General features: G+C 31.3%; 3 protein-coding genes and 1 long non-coding RNA gene across 6 annotated transcripts; 3 read left to right on the top strand and 1 right to left on the bottom strand.

Moving 5' to 3' along the window:
- Nucleotides 1-1003: 1003 nt before the first annotated feature.
- On the bottom strand, nucleotides 1004-1576 carry LOC147946719 (uncharacterized). The gene is made up of 2 exons (XR_015595426.1): nucleotides 1476-1576; nucleotides 1004-1253 (listed from the first exon to the last, which is right to left on the bottom strand). It is a non-coding gene; the product is annotated as an uncharacterized LOC147946719 (long non-coding RNA).
- Nucleotides 1577-4309: 2733 nt separating this feature from the next.
- Nucleotides 4310-7084, top strand: LOC104776461 (uncharacterized). Its single transcript, XM_010500539.3, has 8 exons — nucleotides 4310-5070; nucleotides 5148-5242; nucleotides 5336-5439; nucleotides 5532-5632; nucleotides 5724-5827; nucleotides 5910-6353; nucleotides 6437-6568; nucleotides 6675-7084. Exons 1-8 carry the CDS (start codon nucleotides 4819-4821, stop codon nucleotides 6856-6858), a joined length of 1416 nt encoding a protein of 471 aa, XP_010498841.2. The 5' UTR covers nucleotides 4310-4818; the 3' UTR covers nucleotides 6859-7084.
- Nucleotides 7085-8815: 1731 nt separating this feature from the next.
- On the top strand, nucleotides 8816-11054 carry LOC104778836 (tryptophan aminotransferase-related protein 1-like). Its single transcript, XM_087508779.1, has 5 exons — nucleotides 8816-8949; nucleotides 9376-9679; nucleotides 9897-10180; nucleotides 10481-10770; nucleotides 10855-11054. The coding sequence occupies exons 1-5, from the start codon at nucleotides 8852-8854 to the stop codon at nucleotides 11052-11054; spliced, it is 1176 nt and encodes a 391-aa protein (XP_087364905.1). The 5' UTR covers nucleotides 8816-8851.
- Nucleotides 11055-14289: 3235 nt separating this feature from the next.
- Nucleotides 14290-17854, top strand: LOC104776459 (glutamate--glyoxylate aminotransferase 1). 3 transcript variants are annotated; one of them, XM_010500537.3, is made up of 14 exons: nucleotides 14290-14710; nucleotides 14974-15151; nucleotides 15347-15412; nucleotides 15495-15612; nucleotides 15698-15779; nucleotides 15876-15963; nucleotides 16049-16207; nucleotides 16315-16488; nucleotides 16581-16712; nucleotides 16809-16874; nucleotides 16959-17023; nucleotides 17117-17208; nucleotides 17293-17449; nucleotides 17541-17854. In XM_010500537.3, exons 2-14 carry the CDS (start codon nucleotides 15035-15037, stop codon nucleotides 17668-17670), a joined length of 1446 nt encoding a protein of 481 aa, XP_010498839.1. In that variant the 5' UTR covers nucleotides 14290-14710; nucleotides 14974-15034; the 3' UTR covers nucleotides 17671-17854. The 3 variants fall into 3 exon arrangements, with proteins under 3 accessions (XP_010498839.1, XP_010498838.1, XP_010498840.1); XM_010500536.3 differs by having other exon boundaries at nucleotides 14296-14710; nucleotides 14960-15151; XM_010500538.3 differs by having other exon boundaries at nucleotides 14416-14710; nucleotides 14940-15151.
- Nucleotides 17855-18427: the final 573 nt, after the last annotated feature.

Genomic DNA, 18427 nt, shown 5'->3' with positions numbered 1-18427 from the left:
AAAATATCAATATATTTAAATGATATTAACTAAATGATCGAATGTGATATTAACAAAATTATCAAATGTATATTGTTAAAATCTTCATTATATGATATTAACAAAATCATAATCTTCGTTAAAAAAACAGCATGTTACTATTCAAATCATAATCTTGATTTACTAAATTTTCTTTATTTTTGGCTTAAAAAGAATAGCAACACATATTAAATCAAGATTATGATTTGAATAGTGAATAAAGAGATAAAAAACTGTGCAACCTTTTGCCCAAAAAAATAAAAAGAACTGTGCAACCTCTTTACGATGTCAAACGTTGGTTTTTGTTAGTGGTTAGGATTAGTGTTTGTAACCACCAAAAATAAGTTCTAACCACCATCTTCAGCTGCTTTCCCTAACTTTGATATCCAACCGCCTTCTCCAAAAAACTTGTTGATTGGTGGTCATTGTAGCGACTCGTTTGCAAACGAGGCGTTTGGTTGCTTCCAATAAGAGCTCTTATTTCCAGAGTTTGATCTCTATATTGTTAAAGTAGCGTGTAGTTTTTATCTATGAAGGGATAAGAAATAAGATAAAGATATGCAGTGCATCATTATTGTGGGGTTGAGCTAATTATAGCTTTGAATGAACAGAAAAATAGCAGATCACCCTTTAATGTAGTCCTCCTATCACTAATTATGGTTGTGTGCAATTCATTTTTTTTTTGTCTTTTTGTGGTAAATGCAGGAGAAATATATGTAGATCTTGTTTACAGCTTTTTTGATGATGTCCACCTTTGATCTGCACTTGAACAACCAAATATTTTGGGTCTTGAATGGAGAAAGCATATCAGGTAAAGCAGATCAAGTGGTTCAAGCAGATCAAGCAGAATAGAAGTAGATCAAATATTTGGTTGTTCAAGTACAGATCAAGAGTGAACAGCATCAAAAAAGTTGTAGACCAGATCTGCATGTATTTCTTCTGCATTTATCACAAAAGACAAAAAAATATGAACTAGATTAAAAAAAATTAAATGGTAATTTAATGGTAATTTAATGGTAACAAAAAAATATGACATAGTTCATCTGCAATAACTTTTAAAAGTAAAAAAAATTATTGAATGGTAATTTAGTGATATGAGGACTACATTAAATGGTGATCTGCTATTTTTCTGTCCTTCCATTCAAAGCCTTAATTTATTTTTATTCTGCTTGAACTGCTTGAACCACTTTATCTGCTCTCCCTAATATGCTTTCTCCATTCAAAGCCTATAACGACTGCAAAACAACAAAAACACGTGGGCAATTCATCTGCATGAGTCATCTTCGTTTAGGTAAACTCATTAATTGCTTCAAAGTACTTTCACTCACACACATTGTGAAATTTCAAACTTTAAAACCTAATTTAGACAAAGACCATAAATTATAAATCGTCAAAATCGACCAAATTTTCTTCTCTCTTTATTAAATTTTGAACCGGTAATTATACTACGCACTTGCCTCGAGACAAATCTATATCAAGAAGTTTCTAGGCAAGTCTAAGCACACGCTGAAGTTGACTATACTAATCGTAGAGGATTCAAAAATCAAGCATACACAAGTACACACAACAATCTTATATAATATGAAAAAGTTTACTCTTAACTTTGCATAATAAGATGACATTTGACAGCGTATATTTTCGATATCTGTCATCACTTTTCAAATATTAAATTCTTTTAATTTATTTTTCTCAAAAGTACATACATTATTTTCATATTCACTAAATTTGAATGATATTTCTGTACTAAACAATATATTGATATTTATGCAATGTCCTTTTAGTAATTATATATAGATATCATTTATCAATATTTTCTATAATTAACATAACATTATAATTTTGCATAGAATTCATTTTTCAATATTTTATATAAGTTACCATAACATTATAATTTTTCAAATAAGAAAGAATTAAATATTAATATTATAAATTTAGACTAGATAAATTTCTGATAATTAAATATTTAAATATTAATAATAATTTCTATAATTAACATAACATTATAATTTCGCATAGATACCATTTTCCAATATTTTATATGAGATTACCATAACATTATAATTTTGCAAATAAGAAATAATTAAATATTAATATTATAAATTTAGACAAGATAAATTTCTGACAGTTAAAGATTTAAATATTAATATCATAATTTTGGAAAAAAGATAATGTGATAGTTATTAAATTCTTTACTAATTTCAAGCTATAAAAATATTTTAATATTATAATAATTGTTTGTTGACAAAAAAGTATAATATTTATTTCATAGTTTTTGTGCCAAAATATCAAATAAAATTATTCTAAAATAATTTCAAGATATAAAACAATACAATAATTTATTTTTCTTTAATAGTAATCATTAACACAATTTATTGCATATTAATTCTTGAAAATGTAACTGCCATGATGTTTTAAAAAAATTAAAAACAAATCTTTCATCGTATGAATACACTTTAATATATTAATTGCAATACAAGCTGTGTTTTACAAAAAAAAAAGAAAAAAAAACACAGACAAAACCTATCGTATATTTATTATTTGAAATGTAACCATAACTCTCATGATGTTTGACCAAAAAAAAAACTGAAAAACTTCTCATACTACTACAAATTTATCTATAAATAGCTAGACAAAGTCTTCATTAAACATCTTATTCTACCTCTTACATAATTTTCTCAATTTTTTAATATTTAACTTTTTCCTATATGTGACATTTGTAGGTTTTGAAATAAATAAGTTGAGTCGAAATTTTGGAGCATATATAGAAGTGAACATGTGAAATGTGGTTATTCATTAGAAAGAGTTAGATGAAAAAGGTCTTAAGCACATAAAACATTCTCACTTGTAAATATTGGTAAATGTTGTTTCAAATGCATATTTTGTATATTAATGTTGTAATTTGTTTTTCTTTTGATCCATTTGATAAATTTTTAATATAAAATGTTTAGTTTTAGATCATAATTCATAAACTCTAATAGATTTTATATCTTAGTCACAATATTTATGCTACTTATTACCGATGCTATATTTTATACAAGTGTGTTTATATGTATTACCCATGAAAATGAGTTTAAACAAATATTAACAGTTTCAAATACTATTACTTTAAATTTGTTCCTTAACGTTACAACTGTGTTTGCATGTATGTATTAACTTTTTTTCTCTGAAAACCATTTCCATAGTCCTTTATGTGATATAATAATATATCAATATAGATTAATAACATTTTTTTAACTCAATTCTATACTAAAATTCAGTTTGCATTTAGTATGTTAAATAGATATAAAGTACATGATCAAAATATAGAAATATCCAACCGAGAACTTCTATTCAAATTCAATTAATCAAGAAACAGAAAGAATTCTACTTCTAGAACACAAATGCATTTTGAGTCATTTGTATAATTTATTTAAATTAAAATATTTTATTGCTAAAACATTCAAATTATAATAATAAAACTTTTAAGCATGTGTGAAGCATGCTGGTAATATATAAATATCAAAATTATTTATGCTACCTTTAGTTATCTAATTAATGAAATTAATAATACAAAAAATAAAGGAGAGCATGAGTTTTGGCTCAAGAAGAGGTTATTCGAGAAATCCAAACTACTGTCTCGTCCTTTTTGGAGGTGTCTGGTTTTAGAAGATATTGATGTTTTATAGATTATTTTAAAAGCGGACAAACTAACACATAATGTCCATGCTCATCCACATTTTATTTTATACGTAATCAATATTTTTTTCCTAACGTAAAAAATGTTTATACGTCTTGATTATGCATCAAAACATGAAAAGCTCTGTATATTATAGGATACAAACTAAATATTTTAAAGTAACTTTTTATATTAACAAAAAATTTCAATTTGATATAAACAAATTTGACCTAATCAATAGTCATTTATTTTAAGTGACCAAGAATACTTAGCTATAAACAAAACAAATAACAGACATAAAATAATTTATCAAAACACAAAATATATAATTTTAAATATTTTAATAAATTTAATATATATTAAAATTATTATAAAGTTATCTCGGGAGTCTACTTCTAGTAGTCCATATTATATTGTGAATAGAGAATTTTCATATTTTCTGTATAAATAAGTGTCAACATAATAAAGAAGGGTGGACGTGTGTAGGACTAAATCAATATGGTCCACAAAATAAAGTTTATTGGAAATTTCACGAAACATGAAGAAGGATACTCCGGAAACTTGTATGCATGTAAAATTTGACCTGACAGTTCAGCAACTTCCTCCTACTTATACCAACCAGACAATATATTTTTAAAAACATTTCACCGTATCTTTCAATGGATCCCATTTCCCAAAATATACAACACGTTGCACATACATACACACAAGAAAGCATCAACCACGAAAACACACAAAAAGGAGAAAAAAATGAAATTGACGTGTAAGTCTTTCATTGGTCCGTAAACAGAGCTTGTTTCATGCGTGAACGAGAAACTTGTGTGTGTGTGTTTGTGAGCCAAAACAACAAAAACCCATTTTTTCACAGAGAGAAGAATCATCTTTGATTCAATGTTGATACAGAGCATCCTCTGTTAGGGTTTTTTTTAGGGTTTCTTCCTTCTTTCTTTCTTTCTTTCTTTCAAATTAGTTTCTTATTGGGTAGTCCGTAGAATCAGAATTGGGATTTGGTTCAATCTTCGTTGTGAAAAAATCAGATTTTGATTACTGGGTTTTATAAAAGACTGATTTTTTTTTGTTCTGACTTGGATTTGTTTGTGGGTATTGTTAAAGAGACGAAAAGATTTGGGTTTTGGTTAAGAAGGATGATTCCGTCGTTGATGGTATCAGCTATACAGGTAGCAGAGCTATCAGTGAGCTCCGTTGTTCATATGGTATATGGGCTTTACATATTCAGCTCCGCTGTCGCCGGTGATCTCACTCAGACGTTGACTAAATCAATCTTCAAACCCAAAGCCACCGTTGAAGTCAAACAAATTGACCAAGAGAAGACGACAGACGTCAATGCTTTGCCTCCTATTGTTTTGGTCCATGGGATTTTTGGATTTGGGAAAGGAGTAAGTTTGAAATATTCTTCTCCTACTACACATTAAAGGGTTTTTTTTTGGTTTGTTGATTGGATTTGCCATTGCAGAGATTAGGTGGTTTGTCATACTTTGCTGGAGCAGAGAAGAAGGATGATAGAGTGTTGGTGCCTGATTTGGGATCTTTGACTAGTGTACACGATAGGTGAAAGAGAAAGTTGCAATCTTTTTTGGTGGATTTTGTTTTAGTCTCAGGGGTGAATTTTTCTGATGAAGGATGTGTTTGGTGTTTTTGTAGGGCAAGAGAACTCTTTTATTACTTGAAAGGTGGATTAGTTGATTATGGTGAAGATCACAGTAAAGCTTGTGGGCACTCTCAATTTGGTCGTTTTTATGAAAAAGGTTTTGACTTTTATGTGTTCTCTTTGTTTTGATTTTTGACTAGACTTAAAAGATTCACTCTTTTGCTGATGAACTGTTGATTTTAACTTTAGGGGAATATCAAGAATGGGATGAAGATCATCCTATTCACTTTGTTGGTCACTCTGCTGGTGCTCAAGTTGTTCGTGTGTTGCAGCAAATGCTTGCTGACAAGGTAGATTGATTGCCTATAGACTTTATCAATTGATTGAGCAGGATTTGGTTAATGTTTTTGAACTTCTTTGCTTGTGTTCTGTTGGTTTCAGATGTTTGAGGGTTATGAGAACACGAATGAGAACTGGGTGTTGAGTTTAACATCGTTGTCAGGAGCGTTAAACGGGACTACTCGAACCTATATTGATGGAATACAGTGAGTTTTCTCTTCCTTTTCTTGACCTCTTAGCTAAATATCGAACGATTTGTAATCCAAAATGTGTATATAATTGTGTTAGGCCGGAGGATGGGAAGTCCCTGAAACCTATATCACTGCTTCAGATATGCAAACTTGGAGTCATAATGTATGACTGGATCGACATACCTTGGCTCAAGTCCTATTACAATTTCGGGTTCGACCATTTCAACATGTCGAGAAAGAAGACAGGTCTACGCGGCCTAGTTGATCTTCTTCTTGGCAATGCAGGCCCTTTTGCATCATCTGCAGATTGGATATTGCCTGACCTCTCAATCCAAGGATCGATGAAGCTCAATGCTAGTCTGCAGACTTTCCCAAACACGTTCTACTTCAGCTACGCGACTAAACGTACTAGAAAATCTCTTGGAGTGATGACTGTTCCATCAGGTGTGATGGGAATTCATCCTTTGCTTTTCATCCGCGTGTGGCAGATGAGCCAGTGGCGATTTCCTCGTGACATTCCTCTGCCTTATAAAGGATACATGTAAATTTCCTTGAACTTTGTATCACCAGCTAAGCTATATACCATACAATATACAAAACCTCTGATTAAATTGGGTATTGCAGAGATGAAGATTGGCAGGACAATGATGGAGCACTGAACACAATATCAATGACTCACCCACGAATTCCCGTTGAACATTCTAGTCTCACTCTTAGTAGTGACTCAGACTGTCTCCCGCTACAACCGGGCATTTGGTTAGTACTCTACTTGCTGTAACCATTACATTTGACCTGGATTAGAGCTTTCTTGGCGATTCAGTGAAAGATAAATAGGCTTACCTGGTTTTCTTGAATGTTTCAGGTACTACAAGATCGTGGAGGCAGATCATGTTATGTTCATTATAAACCGAGAGCGAGCAGGTGTGGAGTTCGATTTGATCTACGACAGTATCTTTGAGCGGTGCAGGAAACATGTATTCAGGAAGGTTCAACAGACATTGCCTAACGAAGCTCAACACCAGTCAAGGGGAGACCAAGAAGATTAGAGAGACAAAAAATGTGATCATCAAATGTATAGCTTTGTCTGTTACAACAAGAATCTTCAAAGCTCAAGATTGATGTCATGGGCTTAGATATGTATTTCCTTTAGTTTGAGTCCTAACTCTGACCACCGTCGTAAGATCCAAACCGAAAAATTGTTGGATTAGGATTTGTAATTGAGAGACAGTGTTCACTATCTATGATGACATCTCATTCGAAGATAAAAGAAAAGTTTAGGATATTGGATTTGTCAGATCAAAGTCTTGTTTTTCGTATTGCTGTGCTTTAGTATTGGTCCATTTAAGTCGTAGTCTCGTAGATGTGCAATAGGGTGATAGTGTCCAAGTTTGTATTTCGTTCGTCGCATCTCACATGTGTAAAGCTAGCCTAGTTTTGACGTTTAACTACTCGTTTGACACGCAGTAAAGGATGTGCATGTAAAGTGAGTGACGTTTAAAACTCCTAATAATTATTATCAAAACTTATACAATCTCTTTGGAAATTAATATATTAAATATCCATAGATTCATTTTTAGTTTCTTTATTTTATTTAAAAAATAATGTTACTTTATATCAGTATAAACATTGTAAAAGCATTGCTTTTATGATCCAAATTCCAAACTACAAAGATGTGGTAATCTTATTTGTTTATGTATATCGTAATAGTAGTAGTTATAATTTTAATGATATACTAAAAATTATATTTTTAATAGGGTGAAAATTTTATGTTACATTTACATGTATTATAATTAATAAGTGAAATCTAATTTCAAATATTAAATTTAAGGTTATATTTTTTTTAGCAACAATTTATTTTTACTATAATTAATTTTTTTATGTGACCCAATAACGACGCAAAAAAAATAAAAATGACAGCGTGAATATCAAAGACGGCGCTACCAAATAAAAAATGACGGCATAATATCTTGTTAAATATGGATTAATGAATGTAAAAATTTATGTGATAGAACGGCGGCGCTAATATATTTTGAGATATGTTTTTTAAAATGGTTTAATTTAAAATTTTCATGATTCAATGACGATGCTTATATATTATGATTTAATTAAAAAATTGAGTCATTATTATTTTTATATCATTTATAATTTAAATAATTGAATGATGATTAATTTTCTTGTAGTATTTCATATATAGCTAAACATATTACATGGTAGATATATAAATATATCTAAATACAAAAAAAGTTTTATTTAGGTTACAATCGTTTCGTCAAATAGAAGAATATGTATAGTTAAATACGAGAGGTTTAAACTTAATTATTAACGCTAAATTCTAAATTTGAATTATATATTTTCAAAAATTATGACAATCCACATTTACATATACACAATTTTATCAAGTTTGTATTCTACAAAAAATTCCTTGCACGATTAATTCAATTACACAGTTCTACATATCTTAAATACATAAAATATCTTAACTAATTTGTTCCAAATTCACTGTAAGAACAAAACTATAAAGAGAAGTGAAAGTAAACGATATAACTAAACACGTGGGAACATAATGCTGGAGTAACCTGTGTTCTTATCTTTTTTTTTTTTTACTACACCTGTGTTCTTATCTTTTACGTGAAATGTATATGACTTCGAAATTCTATTACTTAAATACAAATAATTAACTCTTTATGGTAATTAAATAAAATAAATTATCTAGATAATATTCTATTGACTCTTCCTTGCCTAAATTGGTTTATTTGTCTAAAGTATGATAGATTCTATATGACATTTGGCGCAGTTAGGAGCATGAACATGATTAAGAGATTACATGTTGATCCAAAAGTGCTGAATGAAAAAATATTGACCACAAAAATGGGAGCATGTGTTTCTCTAGCTGTCACAAAATGCAACACAAATCTTTTACTCTACCTTCCATTTTTTGGAGTTGGCTATACCATTTCTTATAAATAGGCTTCATACGATTTCCAATCATTAACATTCTTACACATTGTTACATTAGCCAGCAACAGAGTAAACAAGGACATGGAAAAGATGAATGGGTTTGAAAGCTCGAAGAAATCAGACAGTGATTCCAACAAGGACAAGCGCTTGTCAGATGACGTCATCATCAACCTTGATCAGTATGTGTTTATATTTCTCTACCAACAACGCACTTTTGTTGCATAATTATTTCCTCAGAATCAATTCTTTGTTAGTTTTGTTTTGAACTTTTAGCAAAGAATCAAAGATGAAGTGTTTCTTTAATTTGTATTTCAGACTCACTAGACAATTATACGTAAACTGTTTTTTTTTTTTTTTTTTTTTTCTCAGAACATAAACTGTTTTGTTTAATTTGTATTTGTTGTAAGACTTTTATGGTCGACAAATACATTTTGATAAAAACGCTATACGTTGCGATTTCATACTTGAAAAACAATACTCTATAATCTATAATATTTTATAAAATCTAATTACATGTCAAAGCAAAACCTCTTGACGTAGAGATTCATGATGGATTTTTTTTTTTTTTTTAAAGAAATTAATTTGCTTGTGTCCATTTTTTACAGAGGAGATCCGACGGCGTTCCAAGAATATTGGATGAAGATGAGGGACAGGTTTACGGTAGTGATACCAGGATGGGATCTGATGAGTTACTTCAGCGATACGAAGAATGTGTGTTGGTTCCTAGAGCCAGAGCTTGAGAAGGCGATCAAGGCGTTGCATGGTACAATAGGTAATGCAGCTACCGAGAAACGCTACATCGTGGTGGGGACTGGCTCGTCACAGCTTTTTCAGGCCGCTTTGTTTGCACTTTCGTCGCTCTCTGAGGTCACACCTGTCAGCATCGTTGCAGCGGCTCCTTATTACTCCGTAAGCCCTTACTCACTGATCCTATAGTCCCGTAACCATGCATCAAGTTGATTTGTTGTACATATTTAAGATATTCACAAATCACAAAGTATTATTATTTTTGGGTTGTGAAGTAAGACATGATTCTTGAGCATATCACATAGTCACATACATCGTCCCAAAGAAACCAAAATAATTATTTATGTTCAATTTTGTTTGTTTTTATGTTTTATTGTAGACATACGTGGAGGAGGCATCGTATCTTGATTCGAAGCTATACAAATGGGAAGGAGACGCAAGGACGTTCGACAAAAAGGGACCGTACATAGAGATGGTGACCTCACCGAACAACCCTGATGGGACTATGAGAGAGCCGGTGGTGAACCGTAGGGAGGGTAGGAAAGTGATCCATGACTTCGCGTATTACTGGCCACACTACACTCCGATCACTCGTCGTCAAGACCACGACCTTATGCTCTTCACCTTCTCCAAGATCACTGGCCACGCTGGGTCACGTATTGGGTGAGACTAACTAATAAACTAAATCACTTTATAACAACAATGTGTTTGAGAAACTAACTATTTAAACGTCGTCTTTTTTTTTGTGTGTCAGCTGTGTGTGTGTGTATTTGTATTTATTTGAAAGAAACTATAAACACTTTTTTTTTGTTTAACTATATAGACACTTACACGAAGCCACTGCCTTGTTTGTTTCGTAGTCAACAACTAAATCATGTTCGTTTCTTAATTATGTCAGTTTTCTTGTCAAGATTAATTTGTTATAGAATTAATGAATATGCATGTTTTTGTTTGGGAGTGAAGGTGGGCGTTAGTGAAGGACATAGAGGTGGCTAAGAAGATGGTGCAATACTTAACAGTAAACTCCATTGGTGTATCGAAGGAGTCACAAACTCGAGCCACCACAATTCTCAACGAACTGACCAAAACCTGTCGGACACAGTCGGAGAGCTTCTTTGAGTATGGATACGAGAAGATGAAGTCACGGTGGGAGAGGCTACGTGAGATCGTCGAGTCCGGTGACGCATTCACTCTCCCTAATTACCCTCAAGCCTTCTGCAACTTCTTTGGCAAAACCATCTCCACTTCTCCTGGTACGTACTTGAAACTACAAACCCTTTTTTTATGTTTGGATTTTGTAACGGTCGGTTAGTTAGTGACTTGGGTTGTTAATGCAGCGTTTGCGTGGTTGGGGTTAAAAGAGGAAAGAGATCTGGGAAGTCTCTTAAAGGAGAAGAAGGTTTTGACGAGAGGAGGGGACCGATGTGGCTGTGACAAGAAGTACGTCCGTGTCAACATGCTTAGCCGCGACGACGACTATGGCGGCTTTCTCCACAGACTCGCCACCATCAAAGATCTCAAATGCATCGTGCCTTAGTTTTTTTTTTTTTTTTTTTTTTTTTTTTGATATTTTGTTATTGTTTTCTAAAAATAAAATTATAGTAATGTTGGTTACTATATTTTAATTTATCTTATAAGAATTAAGAATTCAATGTTCTAATCATTAATTATAAAACAAGAATAAGGATCAAAAACTGTAAGTTAGCTTGATTCTGTTTTTTTTTTCCTTATCTATAACCCTAATAACAAGATCTTAATTCTTAAGGGATTGTTCAATCTATAAAATATTCAAGCTTTAGTAATATTATTCTTTAAAAATAATATCTATTTGAATTAAAAATTTTACTGAGTAACGGGTCAATATTTGAATATTTAAATTCAATTTCATATATTTTTTTTGAATTTTATAGTTTTATATAATATAATAAACTTTGAATAATTTAATTTGAAATATATATATATATATATATATATATATATATATATATATATATTTGTCAACCAATTTGAAATATTTTTAAAATATTGAAACTTGATATAAAAGTTAGAAACTATAAACACTTTAAATTGATTTGTTATAGAAATGTCAATAATATGTCGCTATAATGTGAAAAATCTGAAGAAACCAAGTATATTAAAACAAAAAGTACAACAATATATTAAATTATTCATAATATAATAACTTGCTTTTAAAAACCAAATTTACAAAATTATTTATTTTGACATTTTTGAAGTACATTTTTATGTCATCCTCTTTTATCTTTGTATCCAAACAAGTCCCAACTAAATTCTCTACAATCCTTACAACCAAACACAATCATTTCCTTATTTGATAATATTAATTTCCTAAAATCTATCTACCTAATTTAAAGCAATATATTATATTAAAATAGAATTCTCCTTTCCTTTTTATTTAATCTTATATTTAATTATTTGAATTACTATTTAATACATAAAGTTAATAAAATTTTAGATTTTTTTTCAGCATATGATGTGATTTGAATTTTTATAAACGGATATATATTTTAAAATTTGTTTTATGATTTTTGTAACCAAACAAGTATTTCCAGATATATATTATTTTACATTTGAGTTATTTTAATATATAATTAATATATACAATTAAAATTTAAAATAACACGCAATGAAATTATATTGTGCGAACGATTTGGATCAATATGAATATAAATTTAATTACCATTAATTTGGTGTTACATTATCAATATTAGAATATTAGATATCAATATTAGAATATTAGATATCAATATTAGAATATTAGAATATTAGATATATTAACTTGAGTAATTTATGATAATGTAGAGAACAAATTATTTTGCGGTAAAATGTGGATTAAATCCTATAATTAACAGTCAAATACAATTATATAATCTTACACTAAACAAAACTAACACATAAATATAACTTAAATTTTGAAATATTTGTTATAAATATTTGACTGTTAATTTCTTCAAAATGCACGAAGTTATTGATTTATAAAACAAAAAAAAAAAGAAAAGAAATGGACCCGTAGTGTACCACGGGGTAAATCCTAGTGTATTATAATAACATTCAAGTCATGATGTAGAATATACATTGTTGAAATAACTTCACATACATAAACTAATACAACTTATTAAAATTTTATTTTAAAATAGAAAATATACAAAATTTTGTAGAAAATAAAATTTAACCAGTGTTATCGCACGGGTACTTATCTAGAATCATTAACAATGTAAAACTTACAAAATATATGTCTTTTTTCAAGCCATCATATTTAGCATATGATTTTATTGCATAATGTCTTATCAAAAAAACTTTTTAAAACAATCACATAAATTAAATTTTATATAAAAATTACAATATAAATAAAATGAATTTCAATCCGTTCTCTAGCACGGGTCTTAATCTAGTCTAATACTATTAAGGCGGAATACTCATAAGTTTTTTTTATAAGCTAGTATTTACATTCAAATGTTACGTAATGTTATTAATACCTTTTGTTAATTTCTCATTAAAGGAATAATTGTAACTTGGTTCGGGTAATTACTTTAAATTTTGACAGTAGAATTCATTTTACATGATTCAAAGTTTTTAAATATGTAAAAGCGAATTAGGTGAATCAAAGGTTGTGTAGAGATAATTTAACATATTTCTTTCATTCTTACAATCATAATAACTAGTTCAAATATTGTAAAACTTGTTCAAGTTGAAAATCCCTTTGATAAGCTCATCGAGCTCTTATGGTGCTTTGCTTATGTTAACTCTTGTTATAAGAACTCACCTCATTTGAGGATTCACCTTAAATGAAAGCGTTTATTTGACAAAAAAAAATTATCTGTACACAACCAAAATCTATATATTTACAAATAATTCAATATAAACGAAGATATATCTTTATGATTGTTTAAATATACATATATATATATATATTCATATTGAATTATTTTTTTGTTTAAAATAGAATTTGGATCCTATTATGATTGTTTTAAAATATATATCACATCACCTAAACTCAATATGTATGCAAACATAAAAATTTAATTTTGATCCAAATATAATTTTAGTTTTTACTAGCATTAAATAAAGATTTATTTTCAAATAAAAAGCATTCTAAGTTATTCAAAGTTTGAAATTGGTACTCAATATGTTCACTTTTTAATATTGACCAAAATCTTCCAATAGTAGATGATATATTCTTCAGAATCTAGTTTGCCACATTATAGTTTATTTGCAATCAATATAACCACCATGTTAATTGAAAGAGGTTGGATGAAGCACTATATGTAATTTTTTTCAAAGTATCTTTGTGTTTACTTGTCGCTAAACATCTTGCCTAGAGGTTCTATATTTAATATTGGGTAAATCTAATATTTTTTTTCTACACTTAGTCTATGTGGAAACTACATATATATATATATATATAATTTTATTTAAGTTTATAATGCATCTTTTATTGGTTATTGATGACCAAATGTAAATTTCGAAAATAATGACTGTTATTGATTTAGAGTTACAAAATACTATTAATCGAAAAAGAAGTTCATGTTAATCAACTCTTAAATTGATTCATGTTAAACTTACTTAATCATGTAAAACAATGAATTCTCATGAAGTGTTGAATCAACTTTTATACACAAACTTGAGCCTTTTGAGAGTACGAGAAGCCATGAAGCCAAAAGAGATTTGCACTAGTGAACACAAATCTGCTTGTTAAAGAGGCCGAAACAAAAACTAAGGACACATGGGTCGACCCTATTGGTCGTGTCCCAAACGCCCACATAACATCGACAAAATTTTACAATCTTTTTTCCGTTTGGAATCTCCACCACATTTACGTATCCTCTTCCGATTTATCTGCTTCTTTATTTATTTATTTATTTATTTTTTCCTTAAGAACTGTCTTCGTAGCTTAAAATCGAGACACGACTTTTGTCTAATAAATCGTCTTCGTTTATTTTCAGTGGCTATGCTGCTTCCTTTGTTGTAAAGCCACATGATTGGATTGAGGAATGATCCAAATTCATGTCAGACACACAATTGCAATCTGCTTCACAAATATTACTATTTTAAAAATCACACACACACTAATAGTTTAACTCTTCCCCACTATCTTCTTTGCCTTGGCTCTGGAACATAACGTGACTCTCCAGATAGACTTTTTGAGGGTCACTAGTCACAGCATTGAGTTTGAAGGTTTGTGATTTGGTTTTTCTTTTTTCTTAGATCGATCGTTAATCAAATTCTTCTTCTTTTGAATGATTCTGATTAACCCTTTTGAAAAGGCGTCGCCTTTCTTCCTTTATGATTACGAATTTGTTCTGGAGAATGATTTTGAGATTTTGTGTGTTTTGGGGTTAATTAAAATTATGGATTATTTTAATCCAATCTGGCTTTCTGGTTCCAATTGCTGATGTAAACTTAGATAAACTCTGTCTGACACAGAATTCCAATTGTAGAGGAGGGTGTTTTTGATAAGGTTTGAAGTTGAGCTAGTGTTTGCTTTAGAGTGAAAGTAAAATGGCTCTCAAGGCATTAGACTACGATTCTTTGAACGAAAACGTCAAGAAGTGTCAGTATGCTGTCAGAGGTGAACTCTATCTCCGAGCTTCTGAGCTTCAGAAAGAGGGCAAAAAGGTAATCAATTTTGATTTATCTTGTGCCTTTACTCTCAAATAGTGTTATCAAGCTTATGAAAACTTAACAAAGAGCCTTAGATAGACATGTGGTTCCTTGTTTGGTTTTGGACTTTGATATGCAGTTGCAATTATGATCTTAGCACTTGATTTGTGTATAGTTTATTGGCAGTTCCTAACTTGGGTTATGTAACAGATTATTTTCACAAACGTTGGGAACCCTCATGCTTTAGGACAGAAGCCGTTGACATTTCCTCGCCAGGTATGTGGATTTACAATTGTTTAGACAGTGAGACTCCAATCTAGGTTCAGCCTCAGTAGTAAAAAGAAAAACCTAACTGCAGGTGGTTGCGCTTTGTCAAGCTCCGTTTCTACTAGAGGACCCAAATGTTGGAATGATATTTCCAGCTGATGCTATTGCAAGAGCTAGACATTATCTTTCCTTGACTTCTGGCGGTTTAGGTATGATATTACGAGCCCATCTTTGATTTTTAGACTTTGAGAATCAGAAAATTTAGTTATACTGTCCTCCTTTCTGTTTCATTAGGTGCTTACAGTGACTCAAGAGGCCTTCCAGGAGTTAGGAAAGAGGTTGCTGACTTCATCCAACGGCGTGATGGGTATCCAAGGTGATTGCTTTCATTTCAGTTTTTCCTGCACAATGAGATATATTTTGTTTTAGAAACAAACCACCAGCTTAGGCCTTCTGCTTCTTTATTTTTCAGTGATCCAGAACTCATATTTCTCACTGATGGAGCTAGCAAAGGTGTGATGCAAATCTTGAATTGTGTTATACGCGGTGATGGAGACGGGGTATTGCTCTGTCTTAGGAGGTCTTTCTGCTATGATGTATCCCTGACATTTCATTTACAAGTTTTTTTTTCTTTCCGTTTGGCAGATTCTAGTTCCGGTTCCACAGTATCCACTCTACTCAGCTACCATATCACTGTTAGGTGGCACTCTTGTCCCTTACTATCTTGATGAGTCTGAAAACTGGGGACTTGATGTTAACAACCTTAGACAATCTGTTGCTCAGGCTCGTTCTCAGGGGATATCAGTAAGTACTCTTCTTCTTTCTACTCTTGCAATCATAGATGATGCAGTTAGCGTAGATGCATATGTCTTTCTTTCTCCAGTTACATATTCTCTTGAATGGGTATACAGGTAAGGGCAATGGTGATCATTAACCCTGGGAACCCAACTGGTCAGTGTCTAAGCGAAGCTAACTTAAGAGAGATATTGAAGTTCTGTTATAACGAGAAATTAGTTCTTCTGGGCGACGAAGTTTACCAGCAGAACATATACCAGGATGAGCGTCCCTTTATCAGCTCCAAGAAGGTCAGCTTCTATCTTCTCTTTCATGTTTTTAAATCTTGTGCCTGATTTGTGATCCTCCTTTTAACTTGATCATTCTTTGAAAAAATACATAGGTTTTGATGGATATGGGTTCGCCATTCAGCAAGGAAGTTCAGCTTGTATCCTTCCACACAGTCTCTAAAGGATATTGGGGAGAATGTGGACAGCGAGGTGGATACTTTGAGATGACCAATATCCCTCCCAGGGTTTGTCTTAACGCTTAAACCTTTGTGTAGTTTACTTATGTTATGTGCTATCAATATGTCAAACATAATCATAATAGAATTTTTGATTTTTTGCAGGTTGTTGAGGAGATATACAAGGTTGCATCAATTGCCCTCAGCCCCAATGTCTCTGCCCAGATCTTTGTAAGTGAAAAGTCTTCTTGTAATGAGGATTTGATTTTGTAGAAATCATCAGCATGTTCTGACTGAGTGATATGACATGTGCAGATGGGTTTGATGGTTAGTCCTCCAAAGCCTGGAGACATTTCATATGACCAGTTCACCCGTGAAAGGTATATACATAAGCTTCAACAGTCGTGATCGATGATCAAAATCCATTAATCCTTGTATTGAACCAACAACCCCTCTTTTACACTATTCTCTAGCAAGGGGATTCTTGAATCGTTGAGAAGAAGAGCAAAGATCATGACTGATGGATTCAACAGCTGCAAAAACGTTGTCTGCAATTTCACAGAAGGTAGTCAAAGAAACAAAGCAATAAAAGCCTTTCAGTTTAGAAATTTTGAATATGGTTCTTGATGATTCTTGTGTAATATGTTAGGTGCAATGTATTCGTTTCCTCAAATACGGTTACCAGCAGGAGCTCTCCAAGCTGCAAAACAAGCGGGAAAAGTACCAGACGTTTTCTACTGTCTCAAGCTTTTAGAAGCCACAGGAATCTCCACAGTCCCTGGCTCTGGATTTGGACAGAAAGAAGGGTAAATAAAGAATCTCCCAAATACGATTTCTTTTCTTGCTCTTTTGATCTCTTCTTATATAAACTCATTCCCCTTTGTGGATTTTTGACAGCGTGTTCCATCTGAGGACAACGATCCTACCAGCAGAAGAAGAGATGCCAGAGATCATGGATAGTTTCAAGAAGTTCAACGACGAGTTCATGACTCAGTACGATAATACCGTTGGTTATTCCAGAATGTGATTACTTCTTCTGAACATCTATTTGTGTTCTGCTATACTTCTTAAAAGCTAAAATCTCTGTAGTATTACTCTTTCTACTTGTCATATTCTCTAAACTCTCTCTCTCTATTTGTCTCTCTATTTCTATTTTCAGTTGGAATCGATTTAAGATCTTTATCTCACCGGAATGAAAAAGTTAAGGCAAATATCCTTTCTTTATTGCCTGTGTGTGTGTGTGGTAATGTGAAAATTGTAAATTATGCAATTTAACTAAAAGAAAATGGAAACCTAGTCAAAGTTTGTTTTTCGATAATTAAATAATGTGATAAAGTCGTGTAAAAAAGGAAACCTTATTAAGATCAAAGTCCAAAAGCCTATATATATTGTACTTATTAAGATCAAAGTCCAAAAGCCTATATATATAGATTCTTCTTCTCTGCGAGCATCACCAATTACTTTTCAATCTGCTTGTTTTGGTCTCAACTGCGATTAAGAGAAGAAGAAACAACAACATGCATGTTCCAAAGTCCAAACTGTTGCATCATGGACATGCTCATACACTGATGTTATAATGCTTATGGATTTTGATAGTGCTTATGGATTTTGGTATTGATTAATTAGGACATTATCTTTTCCTTTTTTTATATTAAAATAAATATTGTTTAGTATTGTTTATTTAGCAATGAATCAACAACATAATTTTTTCAGTCCGCTGCATGTTAATGAAATAACAAATTAAAGAATTATGTCGCAATTGCGTCACAAAATAAGTTGGAAAT

This window comes from Camelina sativa, chromosome 3, assembly GCF_030686135.1.
Source record: "Camelina sativa cultivar CO46 ecotype springtype chromosome 3, ASM3068613v1".
In the NCBI taxonomy this organism is placed as follows: Eukaryota; Viridiplantae; Streptophyta; class Magnoliopsida; order Brassicales; family Brassicaceae; genus Camelina; species Camelina sativa.
Note: the sequence above shows the minus strand (reverse complement) of the source record. Positions and strands in the feature narration are given on the sequence as shown.

Bases quoted from the DNA above. Each gene is read 5' to 3' on its own strand.
- LOC104776461 (XM_010500539.3), top strand. From the start codon at position 4,819: ATGATTCCGTCGTTGATGGTATCAGCTATACAGGTAGCAGAGCTATCA. The intron at 5,071-5,147 runs GTAAGTTTGAAA...TTGCCATTGCAG, and splicing joins TTTTTGGATTTGGGAAAGGA to AGATTAGGTGGTTTGTCATA. The intron at 5,243-5,335 runs GTGAAAGAGAAA...GTGTTTTTGTAG, and splicing joins TTGACTAGTGTACACGATAG to GGCAAGAGAACTCTTTTATT.
- LOC104778836 (XM_087508779.1), top strand. From the start codon at position 8,852: ATGGAAAAGATGAATGGGTTTGAAAGCTCGAAGAAATCAGACAGTGAT. The intron at 10,181-10,480 runs GTGAGACTAACT...TTGGGAGTGAAG, and splicing joins CACGCTGGGTCACGTATTGG to GTGGGCGTTAGTGAAGGACA. The intron at 10,771-10,854 runs GTACGTACTTGA...TTGTTAATGCAG, and splicing joins AACCATCTCCACTTCTCCTG to CGTTTGCGTGGTTGGGGTTA.
- LOC104776459 (XM_010500537.3), top strand. From the start codon at position 15,035: ATGGCTCTCAAGGCATTAGACTACGATTCTTTGAACGAAAACGTCAAG. The intron at 15,413-15,494 runs GTATGTGGATTT...ACCTAACTGCAG, and splicing joins CGTTGACATTTCCTCGCCAG to GTGGTTGCGCTTTGTCAAGC. The intron at 15,964-16,048 runs GTATTGCTCTGT...TCCGTTTGGCAG, and splicing joins TACGCGGTGATGGAGACGGG to ATTCTAGTTCCGGTTCCACA.